The sequence below is a fragment of the Periophthalmus magnuspinnatus genome, chromosome 1 (genome assembly GCF_009829125.3).
Source record: "Periophthalmus magnuspinnatus isolate fPerMag1 chromosome 1, fPerMag1.2.pri, whole genome shotgun sequence".
Classification (NCBI taxonomy): Eukaryota; Metazoa; Chordata; class Actinopteri; order Gobiiformes; family Gobiidae; genus Periophthalmus; species Periophthalmus magnuspinnatus.
The window spans coordinates 16,911,552-16,933,278 of NC_047126.1; the positions used below are offsets into that span (position 1 = coordinate 16,911,552).

At 39.5% G+C, this 21,727-nt stretch overlaps 1 protein-coding gene across 1 annotated transcript in view; it reads left to right on the forward strand.

The window, feature by feature from the left end:
* LOC117394130 (SH3 and PX domain-containing protein 2A-like) overlaps nt 1-21,727 on the forward strand; it is a 122,257-nt gene that overhangs the window by 62,712 nt on the left and 37,818 nt on the right. The window contains exon 7 of the mRNA XM_033992158.2: nt 21,658-21,683. Within this exon, the coding sequence (XP_033848049.1) occupies nt 21,658-21,683 (26 nt within the window). The remainder of the gene's footprint in view (nt 1-21,657; nt 21,684-21,727) is intronic.

The window sequence follows — 21,727 nt, forward strand, 5'->3', positions numbered from 1 at the left end:
TACGTAGGTCAAAACATTTTATAATCTGATACATCACTAAGTCTTTACTGACTCTGACTGTTCTTTGTGAAAAACAAATAAAAGTGTTGGGCCTTAAAGGGCCCATATTATGATATTTTCTACTTTATGTTATAACGTTATAATAATGTATAATGTTTCCTCATTAAAAATATACCTGGAAGTTTGTTTTGTTTCATTCACACAAGTTTAACACACAAATCCTGCATATTTAGGCTGAGTTCTTCTCTCAAACAGAAAACCACCTTGTGATGTCATGTGGTAATACAGGTGCTCCAGTCTGTTTATAAACCACATAAACATTCACCAGAACTGCCAACCTCTACTGAACAAAAGGTAAAAGGTAGATGTTAACTTGAAAACTACTGTTACATGACATCATAGGGTGGAACAGAGCATTTTGAGCTTTGGAGAAGTAAACAGACTAATAATAAAGGGTTACTCAAACATTTGTGAATGAAAAAACACACACCTCCGGGTATGTTTTTGAAGAGGTAACAACAGCCTAAAGCTCACAACATCCTATATTAGACTTTCTCCAGTTTCGGAGTCAATACTCGACTGTCTCATTGTGCAAAACTTCTGAGCCATACTCTCTCTCCCTCCCTAACTTTTGTTCTCTTTCTCTTGCTTTCTTCCTCTCTCTCCCCTGTCCCTCTTTCTCTCCCACTCCCTCTTTTCTACCTTTGGTCTCTCCCTGCCTTTCTCTCTTCCTTCTTCCCTCTCTCCCTCTCTCTCCCATGCACTTGACCAGCTCCAGTCTGAGCAGTGAGGGAACATATCCATTCAGTTCTTAATGGATCAGCTCTCTCCATTCTCCATGACCATAAGGATCAATAGCACTCAGTGGCAGCTCGCGGCGTTGAAAGGGTTAAACACTTAAAGCGCGCCGTAAAAGTGGGGAGTGGTCAGCTGAGCGTGCTCCTAACCCAGTGGGAGGCATCTTTAGGCCTGTGTGTGTGTCTATGTGTGGGCTTGGATCCACCTTTATTTCATGGAGCCGGTGTACTTCCAGGCTGTTGTACATTTCTAAACGGTGGTGTTCAAATCTTGTTTTGTTTGGGAAGATAACTTTTGTGCTTGTTATCTTTTGTGTATTGATTGTTGCCATGGTTTTCTGTCCAAGTCCTTTTAAGTTGAACTGAAATAGCAATTTGAGTCGGCACAATTGTCAAATTACAAAGGCTGCAGTTATTTTCATATGAACAGAACATCTGCTTGTACCTGTAGTTGAGCGCTCTGTAAACGTGTTCATAGGGTTCTTGGATTAATTTATCAGTTCATAATTCTGTTGTCTCTCAAATTTGAATGCTCCTTGATTTGTTTATAATGCACAACGTATATCACTAATATAGTCACAACTGCTATTAGATTTTTCACCACATTGTGTTACCCCATAGTACAATCATTAGCATACTCAATCTGACAATGTAATACATGTACTGGGATGGCTCAGTGGTAAGAGCCCACCAACCGGAAGGTCAGTGGTTTGATCCCAGCTCAGACCGGTGCTGATTTCCATTGTCTCCATATGTAACACACATAGTTGGTACGTCTTTACTCTTGTACATGTCAAGTAAAGTCTGTGCCAGTCCCAAGCCCAACCAGTTTAAAATAGTAAAATCAATGTTTATTCACAAAGTCTGGGGGATTTCTATTCAGTCTAAAATCGCAAAAGTTGTCCAACGTTATGACACATTAAAATTAAATAAAAAAAATTTTAAAAGGAAAAATTGGATTGTTGGTCATTGTATTTATTCTGCTGCATAGATCACCAGTTGCTGTCTTCAGTATGAGCACACAGTATGTAGTTTGTGGAGTGGTCAAAAATATAAAAAAATATACTAAAACCAGTATTGAAATGAGATACACATTTGAACTAGTATCGTTACTTACCAGTCACATAAGCAGGGTAAAATTCGACTTTCTTGAACAGTTTTAGAATGATCATGAGGTTTATCAACTGGTATAAAAGCAGAAGGTGACAAAGAATTACGTTCAATTGTCTATAAAATTGTCACTGTGATGTGGAAATCTGTATTGAGTATCAAGCCTATTCCTTCCTACTAAAATCAAGCTTTTTATTGTATTATTTTTGGTATTGTTTAATTCAATTTATTTTTGTAAAGCCCAAAATCACGGCAGCTGTTGCTTCTTAGGGCTGAACAGAATCTGATATAACCAAAAGAAAGTTAGAAAACCAAACAGTGAAATGGACTTTGGTCAATAACAGACAAATTAACCAACATTCATTAGAAAACAAGCAAAAGGATAACTGTCCCAGACCATCCCCTGTTCTTAGACCCCCTTAAAAAAAAAAAAAAAAGTGAAAAAAGGAGAAACCTTTAGGAGAACCACAGTGAAGGAGAAATCCACTCCCATGGACTGAACCAGGACTAAACCAGGGCTAAACCAGGGCTAAACCAGGGCTAAACCAGGGCTAAACCAGGGCTAAACCAGGGCTAAACCAGGGCTAAACCAGGGCTAAACCAGGACTAAACCAGGACTAAACCAGGACTAAACCAGGACTAAACCAGGACTAAACCAGGATGAGCAGGCTGACAAGGGGCTTCATACGGTGTTAATGGCGCAATGAAAATTGCTTTATTTCTCAATTTTATTTATATTTTATAATCTTTTTTTCTAAATATTTTCCTCCAAATTTATGAAACATTTGTCTCATCAAAAAGATACCTGTGTTTTGTTTCATTCACAGATGTTTAACACACAAATCTTGCATATTTGGAAAAAGAAACACTTGGTTCCACCTTGTGATGTCATGTGGTAATACAGGAAGTGCTCCACTGTGTTTTTAAACTCCACACCTTCAGTAGCATCATTTGGATTGTATCAGCTCTGGAATTGCCAATCTCGACTGAACAAAAGCTAAAAGGTAGCTGTTAACTTGAAAACTATTGCTTCATGACATCACAAGGTGGAACAAAGCATTTTGAGCTTTGAGGATGCAGACAGCCCAGTAATGCAGGATTACTCAAGCGTATGAATGAATCAAAATCCAACGTGGGGTAGGTTTTTGATGCGGTAAGAATGTTCTAACATGGTTAAAACCCCACAGGAGTCAGTTGTGCTTTAGTACAGGATTATTTCATGTATAATGTATGTAAACTTCAACTGGATAAAATGGTTTAGCCTATACTTTGTTAGTGTAGGCTATAGAATCTGTTTGCATTCTAGGAAACACAATCTAAGTCCACACAACCTTATTTATGTGAATGACAATAAAGTGTGCCTAGGCCTAGCATAATTCTCAGTATAATCAATGCACTCCACCCTTGACAGTGTCTGTGTGTCCTCTCTGTGCAAAGTAAGATTGAATTTTCAAACACTGATGTGATTAGAAAGAACAGGGCACATGCCTCACAGTGCAGCTCAACAGTCAATGCCATCAATCAAACACAAGCTTACAGTTACAGCAAGAACCCAGGCTTTAGTGCAGTGTGGGAGTGACAAGGCCCCCTATCTGTCAGAGGCACTACCGCAGCTATGGGGTACTCTGGTTCATAGTTGATTTGTTTTACTCCGGTTTAGTCCTGATGTATTTATTTATTTATTTGGTTTTTGCTTATTTTTGGATCAGGCTGGTTTTATTTTTGGATCAGGCTGGTTTAGTCCTGTTTAGGCCTATTTTAAATCAAGGTTTAGTTCTGTTTAGACCTTATTTAGTCCTAGTTATTAGTTGAGTCTTGGTTTATTCCTAAGCCTTATTTTGATGTACTCAACTTGTTAGTCCTGGTTTAGTTCCTGTTTCAGCACCATTTTTTTGATCTTGGTTTAGTCCTGGTTTATCATTTTGACCAAATTGAGACTATTCTTTCCAGATGTAGTCCTGTTTTAGCTGTGTTTAAGGAAAAGTAATTTCCTGTGCAAATATCCTGTCTTATGTAAACAAATCAAGTTAACAAATGCTGTTTTAGACCTTTGTTTCATTCAAAGTACTACATTCTAGAAATATACTTTGATAACGGTACTTCTTGGTGCGCCGTGCAGCCGTAGTGGTAATCCAAGCTGATGCCACGCTTGTGCAATACTGTGCTGGTCCTTTGAAGCGCTCATGTTTAATTTACATCAAATGGACATGGGCTGTAACACTGGGTTTGATGTCTACAGAAGGAGGAATTATGTAGGCCCACTCTTGTCCCTTGTAATGATTCTATGGTTTTGTTGTAGAAATTTTTGTAAACTACGAATTGCAAATTGAATGTGGAATTGCATCATTTACCATGTTAAAAGTCTTTAAAGTGTCAATATCCCTGTCTAATATATATCTTAGCCAAGTGGAATTTTAATGGAGCTCCTTTTCCAATATGGCATACTGTAGCCTACAGGGGTGGGTGATATTGACAAAGATAAATCTCTCAGTATATTATTATTATCTCGAAGGCAAGAGTCAGCCAGTGTTATAGCAGAAATGTGTTAAAAAGTTCCTGTAGTAGTTTTGAGGTTCAAGAATCGCACAATACTTGGATACATATAGTTTTGTTTGGAAGATTACCACGCACTTTATTTTATTTCTGTAATTCCTAATCAAGACTTTTGTGATAAGTTGTATTAATTATTATTATTATTAATGCTTGCCTGGAAGATGAAGACTATATATATGAACTTAAGTTGTCCATCTATTTTCTGACATGTGGTTTTCTTCAGCTTTATAACTTTATGTATTTGACACTGGCACACTGTTGACATTTATGGTAGAAGTTCTTTTGAATACAAACAGCATCTATAATACCCCCTTTGCCCAAAGTAACTTCACTCTCCACTTGGTGGCGTTCTACACAACCCAAACAATCACCACCCCTGTTGTAGTCCAAAACTGTGGCTCTCTCATCTCTCCCTTGAGGCTCTTCTTTCTTAATAAATGCCCTTCTCAATCTCAAGTTATTTCTGTCCATACTGGCCACTTCCTGTGTCTGTTTTGCACTGACTGGAATTCAACAAATTTTATGACTACTGCTTCTGACTGTTCCACTTTCTGAGGATTGTGTTAAAGAAATTTAGGCCAATTAGATTTAAGTCAGTTCCTTTTTTGTGAGAGGTGCTTCCATTCAAACATATATTAATATGTTTGAGTGGAAGTTATTTAACTGCTCTATGGTCAAAGGCAAGGCAAGTTTATTTGTATAGCACAATTCGTACACAAAGTAATTCAAAGTGCTTTACAGAATAAGAAAGACATTAAACTCATAAAATTAAAATTTAAAAAGAAGAGTGCAGAATGAAAACCTTCCAATCTATCTATGCAGAAACAGAACCATTTTGAGTCTGGATGTAAACATTGACAAAGTAGAGGCCTGTCTCACATCTTCAAGAAGACTGTTCCAGGTTTTAGCTGCAAAAAACTGAAACACTGATTCTCCATATTTAGTCCTGACTCTGGGCACCAGCAGGAGGCCAGTCCCTGAAGTCCTCGGAGTGTGAGATGGTTCATATGGCACTAACAAATATAGTCACTTTTTCTCAGCCATTCCTCATATAAGTGTGAACATTCAGAAGATAAGCAAATAACTTTATTTACATTTTAAAGGTAAAATAAATGCCCTTAGTTTCATCGATTGTGATCTGGTTTCAAGAAAATTGTGATTTATTTATTTTTTATTTATTTATGGGGTTTTTTTTAACTCACTTTTTTTTACTTACTCACATTCAGCACATGAAGGACAGACTGGAAATGACACAGAGACAGGAACAGCTTAGAAAAATATGTTGGTGCTAAATATCAGTGATTTTTTTCTATATCAGACCAATACAGATAAAGAAATTCTGTTATATTGACCAAAGTTTTGTACAAGTTGTAGTCTATCCCTGTGTATTTATTGTTGCGTAAGTACCATCACTCACTCCATGTTGTAATTCGTTTTGTGTAGGGAGCTGTGGTACGCAATCATCGCCTCTCATCCTAAATGGCATTTGCACACTATAACAATGACAAATCTCCTCATTAATATGCGCACACTGCATTTTGAAGCGTGATGAAAACAGTGTCCGCTGCCCCCCACAGGCTGAAGGAGGGTATTAGACATGCTTGATGTTATCATTCATCTTGCCCTCTCGCAGCCTTCTTCATGAATAACAATACGCACTGACCTTGGCTCGTGCTGCCAGGAGGAGAGATGGTGTAAGATTATGTGATTATTGCTCCAGTTAAGGCACAAACTGTTGCCATTGGTCAGTTTGGGGGGCTTTCAACAAAAGGGGATTGCCGGGCAAGCAGGTTGGTCCCTCCGGAGTGATGAGGTGAGACCGGATTTGTTGTTCTGGGGTTAATAGGGATTAACTGAATACTAATGTGTTTGCTCCAAAAGGTCAGTGTTGATGGTGAGGAGGAAATAATTCAAGCTCCTGTCACTCATTAGTAAAACTATCTCATTATTGTTGTTGATTGCACTGGTGCTTATTTCAAATTTAGCTTGAAATCAATCTTATTTATCTTTTGGCTTTCATCTATAACAGATTCTGATGTTACTTGTGGCCCACAACTATTCCCATTTTTTTGTAATTGGTACAAAAAATATGTACATTAATAATACAAATGCATGTGTAAATAGTTTAAAAATGTAAATGTAAAAATGAGTTCAGTTACAGAAACAAGCGAAGTTAAGACACACTGATTGATTGCCCTTTTGAAATCTTGCTCATTGTAGTCCAAAGTTAAGACACAATGCACCATGGATATTGTTGCAGAAAAAAAAATACATTTACAAAATGTTAAATTTTCAAATGGTGTTCAGATCTAATTCAGAATGTTATGCATTAACCTCATGATGAAATCTGTATTAACCATAGACTGTATAATGTATAAATGGACAGAGCTAATGTGCGAGCGACCATGTTCCTTGGGCACGCTTCCAGCTCCGTTGACTCCAATTCACTTTACATTGGAAAATTGACACCCCTTTCTCCATAAATGCTGCTGTCAGGCTCGTCATTCTGGTCTTTAAATGTTGGTATTGACCCGCTATACATGATCCTGATATTTTTATTTCGTTATCGTGTCCGTAACTTAAGATATGAACATTAATAAGAGACAAATCATGCGCCTTCTTTCCCCGAGGCCACTCCCACTAGCGTTAGCAACAGGTTTGATTGACAGTGTTGCTAAACACCCACTCCCTGCTAAACCAGCAGTGTGGGTGAGAATGGACGTTATCTTCAACAACCTTGCTCTGGATAGCTGCCTCATTGAGCTTCATTTGACTGGAGCCGAATGCTATGGGTGACCTCACACTCCCGTAGTCCACAGTCCACAGTCTTATGTTTTGACCTTATTCCACCCCATCCCCTTTTCCTCTAAATGCTCCAAACCCCACTTTTTTTTAGGTGGCCTTATGGTTAAGCTGCAATCCATTAATTTCAATGGAGAATTCGGGAAAAGTTTTGCTGCTAAATTATGATATAAACTAGGTTGATTTGTTGATTTGTTGTCAACACTGCACTGACACTCTGGGAGGCTTTAAAACAGTTTTCTAGACCATATAGGACTTATTCACCGTCAAGATCCCCAATGACGATGGCGGCGCCCACAGCAACTTCTGAAATACGGTGAATATTTTGTTGAACATTAGAAATACAAAGGAAATAACTTTATGTAAGAGAAGTTACATAATGCTGCTTCAATGATCAAATCCGCTTGGTATGTAGGCTTTTTAATAAAATCAATAGAACCTATGACACACTAATGTTTGCTTATTATGAATTCAGTCCATATTAGAGGGTCACTGTGAAGCTTTAAACATGTCAAACAGCTCATGGAGGTTAATTGAATGGCTGATCCCCCATCTGGAGTGCTAATACCCACATTAGCCTTTAGCCCAGCCCCAGTCCGCTCCAAGATGCCCGGGGTCGTAGTTTAGGTGGAATTGTGGGTGGCTGGGCAAGGGTTGATCCTGATCCCAAGATACTAGAGGATAAAACAATGTGTAGACTAAAGGGCTAGCATGTTAGCATATGGAGTTTATGCTAATGTGTTAGGTTGCTAATCTGACAGTGTTTATTTACTGATCTGGAGAGCACAGTGCAGCAGGGGCCATTGAGCACTATTAACGTGGAGCCATTATGCTAATAGTGGTAAACACATTGATTAGACCGTTATCAGGAAGACCACTTATAGATGGTTTAAATCTACTCCTGTCATCGTCTACTCTCTAAGCCAATTAAGACTTCAAGTGCAATATAGTTGTATATATGTTCTCTTCTTAACGTTATTGGTTGTCACGGTTAATTATCTGCACTTCTGTGTGATTTAACTATTGATTTGGCAAAGGTTATTTATCTACAGTGAAGTGCATTGTGAGCTCCTGTAGGCACATTAAATCACTAGAAATTTTAATTCTGAAAGACAAATTGTGAATTATAGCGTACGCATTTATAGGTTTTATATTGTAAGTAGACGTATCAAAGGAAGATGGCAAGGTCTTTGTTTTTTGGTCTCTGGAAATACAAAATTTTTATACCATGGATATGTTTTTTTGCCTGGAATGTTCTGCAATATGGCATTCTCCTTCTCTATGTAACATTTATTTCACTGTTTGGCTATCAAGACCTTATGGTGAATGGGGTTACCTCTCCACAGATCTGACCTATAATTTCTATAGCCTGTGTAGCCACCTGCTTGTCTCCCAGAAAATAGATAAGACTAAGGCATTATTGTGGAACATTTCAGGCAAAGCAACAAGATCTCTATGGTGACAAGCAGGTGACGGACCCTCCACCAGAAAAGACGCATAATGCACATTTTAGCTTTGCCCTGGGATTCAATGGGTTACTGTTGCTCACATTGAGGCACATAGGTGATGTATACAAAATAACTCAGAACATCCACAGGACAAGTGTACTAATTCTATATATTAGGGATGTTGTTGTCATAATCGATCAGTTCTTGCTAATTTAACTTGCCTTAAGATGTTTTAAATAAACATGCAGAAGTAGTAGATCCACTAATCCCTGACTGGATGATATCTGCTGTGAAATCAGGGCCTGTGTTTCTCCGAAGAAGCTTAATTCTGCCGTAGCCATGCCGTGTGTGCCTTTTAAAGTCAATTTAATCCTGGTTTAGAGCCCTCCATTTGAAACTCACTTAGTTTCTGGCTATCTGCGGCTGAACGTGGTATTTCAGATGCCTTTCCTCTGATTCAAGCCTCATTACTTCTGGCATTGAACTGTTAAAAGTCCTATATCACACAAAATGGACTCTTGTGAGTTTTAAGCCACATTATAATGCTTTTGCCTCCTCAAAAACATACCTAGAGTTGTTTCATTCACACATGTTTGAATAATCTTGCATTATTATTTTATCTGCATCCCCAAAGCTCAAAATCCTCCACCTTGTGATGCCATGAAGTGGTAGTTTTCAATTTAACAGCTCCTTTTACCAAGTTGAAAGAAAAAGTTGAAACAAAAACTGAGGCACAAAAGTACAAAATAATTAAAAGCCTTTATTACCACATGGCAGATAAATATAAAATCACACCACATCAGCTCTTTGGCATGATTTCTGTCATCTGTCATGTGGTAATAAAGGCTTTTTTTATTATTATGTACTTTTTGAGTGCCTCAGTTCTTGTTCAACTTCGTATTTGAGACTGGCCCCTATACTGACACGTCCATGTAGCACTCCTGTCCCTACATTTTTGCAGAGTTACCTTTTACCATTTGTTCAGTAGAGATTGACAGTTCCAAGGTTGAAATTATCCAAATAATTTTAGTGAAGGTGGAGCACTTCCTGTATAACCACATCACATCTAAGTGTTTTCTGTTTGGGAGAAGAACTCAGCCTAAATATGCAGGGTTACTATGTTAAAATATGCTGGGCTGGTGTGTTAAACATATTTGAATGTGTGAATGAAACAAAACACAACTCTGGGTGAGTTTATGATGAAGAAACGACATTATATACATCTATCAGAAAATAGCGAAGTATAGTCCCTTCAACAATAAAGAGCTTTAGCTTTAGATCCCATGTGGAGCTAGACCTGTCATGACACATTTTGAAGCACGATGTATAGCTCCAGAGGAATACTGCAATAAATGATAATATCTAAACTACTTTATTCCACTAATACAATTAAAATAAGGCAAGATAATCACAGTAAACCATTTTTAAATAGATAGTCTCATTAGATAGTCATCATTTGTTGCCTGAGTTGCAACAATGAATAGCAGAATGAAGCAATAATCTGCCATAAAAGTCACTTATTCAACTTTATGCAGCTCATTATAACAAAAATAACTCAAATCTTACCACTTTTGCAAAGAAAATGTTGTTCTAAAGTGCTGCAGTTAGCGATGTAATTAGCAGTGGGCCATATATTGGGAATAGGATAATACTGTAACGTTGCAGTACTTGTTTTTGATTTGAAATTCAAGTATAATGTCTAACCCTATATTTTTTGAAAAGTGTGAGTGATTAAGTGATATTTCTGCATTTTTGTGATTCTGTTTGGAGCCATTCACGTTGAGATCATTTTTGTCAATGTTGCCCCCTAACAACCAGTAAGGCGTTAGCAAAAACAGATTAGACATAAATAATTAGTCATATCAAAATCTTTGCTCTTAACCCTTCCTTGGTCCTCTCCTGTCAGTGACCACCTCGCTGACTGTGTTGACCCCTCCATCGCTCGGTCACACCACAGTGCACGCTGACATCTGTTTTTCCTGGACAATCAGTGCTGGGGCCTGTGCAGTGGAACAGATGAGAAGTGCACGGCGGTATAGCCACGCTTCGCAGAGCCGCTTTCAGAGAATACAGTGTGACAAAGGGCTGCGGTGGGAGGAAAAACATGACAATCTCTTTCTCTCTGTTTTTCTGTCCATCTCTTCCTCTTTCCTTAGCTCTGTCTGTTCTTCTGTCCACCTTTTCCCTCTCTCTCCCTCCCTTCCTCTTTTCTTCTGTCCATCTCCCTTCACTCCCCCTCTCTCTTTCTGTTCTACTGTCCATCTCTTTCTCTCCTTTTTTCTCTCTGTATCATCTGCCCATCTCTCTCTTTGTTCTTTCGTCAAGCTTTCTCCTTCACTCTGTTCTTCTGTCCATCTCCTTTTCGTCTCCCACTCTCTGTCTCCCTCTGCGTCCTTCTCTCTCTCCCCCTTTCCCCTCTCTCTCTTTGTTCTTGTGTAAATCCCTCACTTTCTATATCCATCTCCATCTCTCTTGCTGTTTTCATCTGTCCATCTCTCCCTCTCTCTGTTTTTGGTCTTCTGTCAATCTCTCTTTCTGTGTCCATGTCCGTCTCTCTTTCTATTCATCTATCCATCTCTGTCTCTCCTCTCTTCTCACTTCCCTTTCTTTGTCCCTATCCGTCTGTCCCTGTCTCTCTCCTCTTGTCTCTCTCTTCTTTCTTCTCCATTTCTCCCGGTGCATAGACCTGTACAGTGTGTAGACATGCCTTCAGATTCAGTCTGACATGTTTACACACACATGTTCACGCCAATAGACTCTTCGTTGCATGTAACAAGGGTTAATAGGCCTATAAAGAAGCGCATTACCGTCTCTGTTATGCAACAATCTCATATTATTAAATGTCACTTTGTCTTCCTTCATTTTAGGTTCTTATGTCCTTACATTCACTGTGATTTGCATGTTCATTTGTCATGTGCATAAATCCATGTGGAAGTGGAGCTGTGTTAACGTTCTTTTTAAAATTAAGATTAAGATTTTATATATTTTTCTCGCTTTTATTGGATTAGAGTCAACAGAGACGTCCTGTTTCTTGGATTTTCTTGTTTCTGCATGTTGCCTTCAAAAGCTACATTTACTTTACTTTGCATAATTGAGTTCGAAGTTCTGATTTCTGGCTTCTCTCTAAACAATTTCCTCACTATAAACACAAATTATTATTTTTCATTGTCATAGTTTTCTCTTAGCCTTGTCATTCAACCCATCCATTGTACAACCCACCATAGGCTATGAAGGTTAGTTATTCACTGAAGCAGACCTTGAGATTCCACTTATTCACGCTCTCACCATAGTCTGTGTGGAGTACAGGTTGCTTCTCTCCATCTCTCTGCCAGTCTTTCTCTATCCCTCTCTCAATCTCATTCTCTTTCCTTTTGTCCATCTCCCTCTCTGTCTCTCTTTCTCTCTCTCATTTACTCACTCACTTATTCACATGGTAAGGGCTGGCAGCTGGAGCTTTGTTGTGGGACCCCATGGGAAGAGTTTGATTTCAGCCGTGGGGATGCGGGTCACTGGGTAGTGCCATGGACCCTGTGTGTGTGCTCCTTCAGCTCCGTGCTTGCTTTGGCTCTTCTCTCCTCAGGCTTTGCGCCATAATGTATTACAGATGTTACAGGACGTACCTACAAAATCAACATGAAAACAGACATGCTTAGTAGGGCTGCACAATCTTGGGAAAAAAAAATCGAATTGCAATTTTCTGACGTGGTGACTGAATTTGTGATTTATGTATAAAAAGTAAGAGTGCACATTGTAGTCAGCTCCAAAAGCATTGACATTTGAGAGAAGACTGAAACAAGAACTAATACACTAATAATCAGTGGCAGATTGTGGCCTTGGGACCTGGGCCAGCTGCCCATATTTACAGATATAACTATCCGTAGGCCTATAGATGCCAAAGTGACCATATACAGCCTCTCAGCCCCAGCGCTCACCTGCGGAGCTGCGCTGGAGGAGGCAGGACTGAGCCAACACAGTTTAAATCATGTAGAACCTGCAGAGTGCTGATACTGCACAATATTTTTTGCTTTTGTTGACTACACTGACTACCTGAAAGTTTAAATGCATAAAATATCACATCCCTGTCAACAACTGGACATGACTATAATAGACATGTTTTACTTTTATGTTTTCTCATTAGGTTTTAATCCAAGTTACTGCACATGGACTGTATGATAACACCAGCAGCTCACTCACCGCTGCTCTCTTCAACAGACAACTTCTTTCACAGACCAAGGTTTAGTGTTTTCATACCTAACAGTTTGGACTGCTCACTAGTAGTTTTCCTCAGAGCGATTAAAGTAAGAGTAAAATATGCTAATAAAAATAGAGAAAATACATACATGTATTAAAAACAAGACAAACCAAAATCCTCATTTAGACCAGGATGCTCACATGTTCTTAAGTTTTGAATCCAGAAAGCTTCTCTTTGATTTAATTTTTGAAGTCTGTCCTCACCTCTTGCCAGTGCTTTCACATGTTCAACACCTTCAATGTGAAGCAGGGTGTCATTGCTATTACGAGATTCACAAACATATTGAACCATCCTGATTCTTTACTCTGATCGCATATTTATTATCTCTCATCCACCTTTTAGTGCAGCCAGTTGAAATGTAGTATTTTCTGGGGGAAGAGAAGAGGAAGAGTTCATCAACCTGTCTCTAAGATTTGGAGCATGTCTGAAAGAAAATAAACTTATTTTGTAATTTCAGCCTTTGCGATTTGAGAATTTCATTAACTCAAATCACACTATTGATTCAGTTGCAAGTATTATGTCGCCCTTTAGTCCTGGCATGAAATGATTAAGTGGGAAATCTGAGCCTACAAGAGACTAATTATTAGCTGCTATATCCTTGATTCTTTGAGTTGTTGATGCCTGACAGATGCAGTTAAAAATGAACCTAGAAAAGTAGACGTCTTTGTTGGCTGGTGGAAGGATGTAATTCATTGTTAAGCGGTAGACAGCATTAGGTTGAGAATATTTAAAAAAAACATTTAAATTATCCCTATGTGGGCCAATATATCTACAGGGACAGCTAAAGTAGTATTTCAAAGACAAAAAATACATCTTAGTATATTTGCATTTGATGCAAAATAGTGAATCAGGCTGAGGAAAAAGCCTTATTCATAGTATTGTTTTAGGATCCCACTTAGCTGCAAATTTTATGGTAACTGGTCTTCCTGGGCCATATGTTTTTCTGATCTTTCTCCTTTATGTTAAGTAGCTTGTTATTAGTGTGGTAATTCCTGAATGCCATGCAGCCATATTCTAAAGCTCACTTGGTGCTAATAAACATGAGCACATGACTCAAACTAACCTTCAGGCTGACCTGCTTCACACAACAACACTCAAAACACTTGCTGGGTCTTTCTTTTGACTTCATTTTTCCGAGTTATTGAAATGTGGCTGTTTACAAATTCACGGCTCCTTCCTTGTTTGGTCTAACATGATGCAAACGGTCACAGAAGAAACTGCTTATACATGGGCCTTGTCTCCTGATTGGACCTGTTTATGGAGCGTTGAGGTCGTGTTTGCCTTTCAAACCATGCACGGCGTGAATAGCTTTACAGGGACCTTGGGATTTGGCTAAAGCAAAGTACTTTTCATGCTGCTATTTTCCACCAACTCTCCTATTGGCCCGTCCACACCTCCCTGATAACTTACAACATACCATATCCTGGTCTCACACTTACGTCCATTGTATCGGTGCCCTCCGGAGGACATTAATCGTTCCCTTGTTCAATTAACCCCATTTCTACCCTGTGCTGAAAGCAAAAGTGACAACATGGCACTTTGTACAATGTTGCCACTTGACCAGCTATTTATTAGTGCTATCAAACCAATCAGGGCCTGGATAGCGGCAGGGGACACATGGCGTTGTTGCTGAGTGAGCTATAAAAGCATTTACTTCCTGGTCTCCTGACCAGTTGACCCAAATCCCCACTGCCCCATTAAGTCCTAAATTTGGTCAGACAGAATGTCATTTTACACACAGCAGTATTTGTGCTGACAAATCAAAAGGCGTTTAAAGGAAATTAATAGGTTTCCTGTACAGGGAGGGGCCTATCACTAGAGAAACAGAAGGGCCATACCTTTGGCTTTATGAATGTCAACCCTGCTTGAAATAAGTTTTAATGTTATGTTCTTTTAAATGCAAAGAACAATTGTTTTAGTGATTTTAATTTCTTTGACCAGAACCTATGCAGATTTAACTTTTGCAAAACAGGCTTACATTTAAAAGATTTGTCTTAATTAAACAATACAAATTCTTCCTTTAGTGTTCATGGTTTTCAGAATGAATTAGGACCATTGCTAAACTGTTTCACAATTTAGAACTAAGTATCCCGCTCTCGACACATCAAACATCATTGGTTGAATGGTCAGATCCACGGACCTACAGGTTGGTGGTGCGATTCCAGCTCCCACAGATGAATGCTGTTGTTCCTTGGACAAGACACTTAACCCACCTCATCCCCAGTGTCTGTGTACTCTGGCGTATGAATGTGTGTGAATGTGTGAGTGGTTCCTTGATGTTGGCATCTGAGCGGTGCCTTGAAAGTGGAAAAGCGCTGTATAAAATGTGACTATTTACCAATATTAAATATTTTGAATACTAAAAAGTCCTCAAAATGCTGCATATAACAGGAAGCTGAAACAATTACTTACAGATTTGAATGTTTTTGTGAGGACCTGTCCCCATTCAAAGATATTATTGTTGCCATGTCGTCAATTGATGAAGAATGTAGCAGAGAAATAGATATATTGCAGTTATAAGTTAAATTGAACCTGAGTTTAGAAGGAGAGATTCCTAACCACTTTACAAGGAAAGTGAACGGGTGGCTGGCCAAATTACAAAGGATTTTTTATTTTTTTAACTGCCTTCTAGCCATTAATAGATTAAGCAGCAGGAACATATGGTACAGCAGCACTTTACAATCCTCCAAATAGTAAAACTTCCCATTGCTTTTTCCCAGAGCACAGCAGCCTCTTTAATGCCACTGCGGCAGATCTGCAGCTGAAGAGCCACACGTTCTGGCACTGACCCCAAGACTCGGAGACACTGACAGACTGTCCAAAATGCCACTCATTAAAATTCATCCCCTATCGACAGAAATCCATTGCACTAGCTGTGGTGTGGTGCAGGGAATCTAAAACTTTTCACCTAACATAGTACCATCTCTGAAAATAACTGGCTTTGAACACCAGCTTTATTGCACTACCAGCACTTTTAACAAAACTAGGACTAATAGGTCTAAATCAGGATTAGCTGACTGAATCTGATTGTTTTGGTTCAAAGGGGGCACAACTTGAACAGTGGACACAGACTTAAAGGAACTGTACTTGCTTTTTACTGGTTCGAAAACCCTAGTTAATTTTAAACAGTTTGCAGCAAGTTATTCCTCACTTTCCAACGCACATCCTAATTATTCACCACAATGTGTTAGTACATTTCACAACTTTCGGAGGCCAGAGTGGAGTTTTGCCATCACAGTAATACTAACAACAACTAGCATGCTAACTGCGCACAATGGAAATATAATAAGGTCTGGAACATGAACCAAAGATGGCGTTCTACTGGTTTTAATGTCCCATGCTTATTGGTGGTGCATGTGGCATGTGCATGTGAAAGTAGCAAACAATACCTCCAAAATCTGACCTTTGTGAAAGCTGTCGATACCTGCCAGCCAAACTCAGGCAGTTTTAATTTCCCCAAAAATCCATTGCTATGGGAGAATTCTTTCTGGGACGGAGCTTGTGGGAGATGCAGTACCTATGGAGTGGCCACTAATAGAACTTACATCAGGACAGAGGAAGTGTCTTATTCAATTCTTATTATAGATGAAGCACGCCGACATTACTTTCTGGTTCACTGAAGATAACAATTGATAATTAAATGCAGAAAGCACACAGCAAAATCATTCTCAGAGCTGATTTTGCATTGTGTCGGTACTGGGACCAAACCGAACTATGACTGAAGCAGTACTGGGCTATACCAAACTTTAACTATGACAAACCCAGTACCCAACAGTTTAAGAATAGCCTGTTTTGATGCCTTTGAGAGGGATGGGGTGATGTGAGTGGCACTGCCCCAGTTTGGTGACAATGAAGCACATTCTGGATGCTAGCACCGAGCGTTCGTGTTGCAGAAGTCAGAATAAAGACGGCATTCAAAGAGGCAGAAACATCAGATCATGACCGCGTGGTACAACGACTGTCACTGTCACTCTCTCTTTCATTTTTTTTTTTATTTTCAGGATTTAAAGCACCAAAGACTGCATAGTTTGGATTTAAAGTACAATACAAAAGGTGCAAGAGCCCATCCACTGACCCCATAAATACCCTGAATGTAAACATTAGCACAATAAGACATTCAGTGCAGCACATATGTAAATAAACGTCTTAGCTGCAGCATAAAGGGCATCACAGCGTACATCCAGTTAGATTTGCCGCTGTGCAACAATGCATAGTCCAGTTTAATGTTATTGTCTTGGTGGATGTGGGAGGGAACAGAGAGGGAAAGGACCCTGTTCAGCAAACTGTTGGTCAGTCTGGTTGTTCTGGAATGTATGGACCTGTGCCTTCTACCTGTGGGCAGCAGGTGGAATAGGCAATGATCAGGGTGGAGCAAGTAGTGTAGATGGTACTCATCTCTGGGAGAGTGGTCCCATTGATTTTTCCTGCTGCTTTCACCACCCGCTGGAGCGCCTGCTGGTCATTTTAGTGCAGCTGGAGAACCACACTAATAATCCATATGCCAAAACACTACTTGATGGCACAGTTGTAAAAGTTCACCATCAGTGGTTTGGGGTGTTGGCGAACCTCAGCTTACTCAGGTAGTAGAGGCATTGTTGGGCCTTCCCCACAGCTGAGGTAGTGTGAATGCCCAGGACAGGTCCTCAGTCACGGTCACCCTATGGAATTTAAGTCGTCACCTTCTCTACCACCTTAGTGCTGATAGAGAGGTCAGTGGTTGTTTTGTCCAATTTTGCGGAAGTCCATAGTGATCTCCTTGGTCGTCTTGATGTTTAGGACCAGACTATTGCTTTGACACCATGACAACAGATGACATTGAGATTGGAGGAGGAAGCAGCAAAACAGTCATGTATGAACACAGTGTAGAGCAAGGGACTCAGCACAGACCCTTGGGGGAGCCCGGTGTTGATTAAAATTGTGAAGGAGGTGTCCTTGTCCACTCTGACACATTGTGTGCAATTTGTTAAAAACCTCACAATCCAATTGCACAGTATGGTTTTTAGTCCAGAATGGTGTTGCTTGGATGGGAGTTTGTACAGCCAAAGGTGTTGAAAGCTCAATTGTAGTCCACAAAGAGGAGCCAGGCATAGGTGTTCTTATGCTCTGTGCACTGTGCTCCAGTTGTGTGTGGAGCACAGTGGCTATAGCATCCTCTGTTGACCTGTTCTCCTTGTATGCAAACTGGTGTGGGTCACGTGATGATGGTATTGAAGCTTTCGTGCATTTGATGTCTCTCCAGGCATTTGGAAAGTGAGTGCTACAGACATGTGACATTGGACTATGTGGCAGCCTTGAACCAGGCTGGGACCCATGATGTGCACAACAACGGAGGTGAAGATGTCTGCCAGCTCCGCTGCACAATATTTTTGCCCCCGACCCACCATTCTGTCTGATCCAGCTGCTTTCCTAATGATGATGCGGTGGAGGGCACATCGCACCTCATGTGTACTCAGGATTGGGGCAGAGTCAGTAGAGGGGAGGGAGGACAGGACAGGGCTGGTGTTCTCCCTGTCAAAGTGGGAAAAAAGAGGTTTTGATCCTCAGCTAAGGTGGGACAGTCAGCTGAGTGAGGTGGTGATTTCCTCTTATAGTCCCTGATGGCTCTGATGTTCTCCCAGACCTGCTCTGGGTTTGTGATGGTGTCACGCCTCTTGAGTTGTTCTTTGGTGGTATTGATAAGTCTCCTCGGAGTAGCCCTGACTATGCTGTACGCCTTTTGGTCTCTAGAACTAAAGGCACTATTCCTAGCTCGGATCAGTTGCCAAACTCAGTTTGTTCTCCAGGGTGGTCTGTTTATAAACACATATGCTGTCTCCAGCATGTTATGTTGTCCACACAGAAGCAGATGTCATTTAAAACAATGGAGATGTAGTTATCCAAAGTTTCATGAATGTCTGTACCCTACTCTTTAAATACATCTATGTGGTGTAAACAGCCCTGATCTTGCGTGTATACCATGGGTTTAGCGGAAGAGAGGTGGTCTGATAGACCCAGGTGGGGATAGGCCTGAGCTCTGTATGTGTCTGCTACACTGGTATATAACAGGTCCAAAGTGTACCTCCATTTAGGGTCTTTGCTTGATCAAGGTCTAAAGTACTTTCTTCATTAGCTACATACATAGATACATGACAGTTGTTTGCTATTATTAGTTCAGTAATTGGCAACATACCTTACATAGTAGTGGCTACAAGCAGACAGACAACAGATTTACTCATTAGTATTAAATCATTAGTAAAACTGAGTTGGATTTAAACTACATCTTAACTTTACAATTTGAATTTCATTTGGTGAACTTTTCCATTGCTTTCTGCTTCACAATTATTATTTCAAGGGTGATCGTATTGGTAAATAGTAGCGCTCTATACCTTTGTCACTCTAGCTTGTGATTAATTCAGGAACAGGTACATAAAAAGTAGCATTCAGGTACTGGTACTGTAAGCTTGATATTGTTTACTGGTATCAAAAACCTAGCTTTAATAACTACAAAATTTGTTCTAACATTAATCTTTTGTCTATAATAGATACAGAATCTTATTGTCATATGTTTGTTACACCATCCACACATATGGTAAACCATACATTGTAATTGTAATTGTAAATACTTACACTTGTTAATTACAGTGGAGAGCTTTTGCAAGATACAAGGGCTACACTTTTGAAGTTCAGTGCTTCAACCTCATGTGCCCTATGTTTCAACTTATCTCATAACCCTCGCTCTAATATCCTGTTATCTGCTATAATACAGTGATCCCCTTGAAATGAATCTGGTGATAGTATCAGTCCCATCTTCCTCTTATTCCTGACACTGTCTAGAGGTGATTTTAGTGGAAAGTGCTGCAGCTATTTTTATATGCAGTGAGTATTTGACAAGGCAGTGCAGTCGGATTGAATTCTTTAACAACACTGTTACTGCTCCGGTGATGTCTCCTGTCTGCACTGCACCAGGGACAGAGCCGGAGAGGAGGTTACGCAGGGTCTTGCACAATCCCATCACAGTAAATAGACAACATTGGGGCTGTAAGACATATCACAATCAAATTACAATTTCAGTAACGGCAATTATTTAGCATAGAAATACTGATTATGAAATGTGGTGAATTCTGGTAATCATGGTCGAGTATGTCCATTTGCAATCCATCATACTCATTACAAGTCTATATTTAAAGACAGAATTATATCAGAGAGGACATCGGGTGAAACAAACAAACAAAAAGTACATACAAAATGGACAGTTTAAACTACACATGCCCTCACTCGCCATTAAGCCTGTCACAATAATTACTATATCGACTTATCGTTTAATAGATGACAGATGGAACAATCATTTTGGGGGTCAGTATTTATTGTGGGGACTTTTCTTTGTACTACTGGGAAATTTTTGGTTATTTTTTTTACAATACCATGACATTTGAATTGTAGAAGCTTGAATGAATCACCTCTGTGACTCATTATAGATACAAACAAATTACTCAAGTCTTGCATTCTGTTATTTATGAATTTTTTTATTTTTATTTATTTTTTATTTTATTTTTTTACAATATTGCACATTTAAAATATGTTTTTGGGGATAATTCTGCTTTATGGTTCTTTCTAATATTATCATTTATCGTCCATATTTACTTATACTTTACAGCAATATACACAAAAAGTTTTTTTATTGTGACAGGCCTACTCACCATTACATTCATGCATGAGTTATGTGCCACAAAACAGCCTTTAGTGGAGATAAATTCTTCAGACTGCCTTGCTTCAAAGAATTATGGGATATTTGTTCATGTATTGTTCATGTATAGACGTCGTATAGATGTATGACAACGTGCATTGATCTAGTGCCATGTATTGCCATGAGATGACAATAAGCTTGTCACTTAGACCTCTGTGAGAGATCAGATCACGTATTGTAGCTGTATGTTTCTGTTTAAAGTCAGAGGACCATCAAAACCACTTTGTAATTTTATTAATCTGGCGTCTGTCTTTCTATGGCTTAAAGCTACATACTGGTACTTCAAAGACTGGCACAAGTCCACAGTGAGGATTACACTGGTTCCCTCCATATTTCATGATTTCTTGAGTTGTAATTGAAGCAACAATATTATTACAGCCATTTGAAGTTTTGTCTTTGTCTACATTATGAAAGTAGTCATTCTCTTTACTACTCAAAGTCAGAAAACATTTGCATTCTTGAGATACAGTATTATATTTGTACAGTAGTATGTTTTCATGGAGATGTTATTGCTCCCTATGAAGACACATGTCTCCAAGTCTGCAGACAGCACTGAATCCTTAACATGTTGGCTCTTTGTCACCCCCCCACACTTTATCTTAGCCTCGTGCCTTAATCTCATTACAATCCGGTGTGCAGGACTTAACTCCTCTCTGCCTCTCCATATGGGAGACGAGTCTGCTTTTTCCACCAACAACAAGCGATAAAGCAGGCAGGAGAGACAGAGGAGGGAGGAGAGAGAGGAGGATGGTGCTGCTGCTTTAGTCACGTGACCAATTTATGTTATTTTGAGGGCAGTTGGCCAAATTCGTCCCTCCGATCTTTCCTCTGGTTTCTCCACTCAACCACATGCTTTGTGAGAGCCTGTAGCTGCCATTGAGAAATCTCTCTGCACATACAAAGCGAATGCATGTCTTGAATTGGGCGTCCTCTGTCTCTAACTATGTCCCTCTTGTGCTGCTTCTCCTTCAGGGACTATGGATCCAAGCGCAAGTCTGGTAAGTCACCTGCTTTTTCTTCTATTGTTAAGTGTGAATGTGTT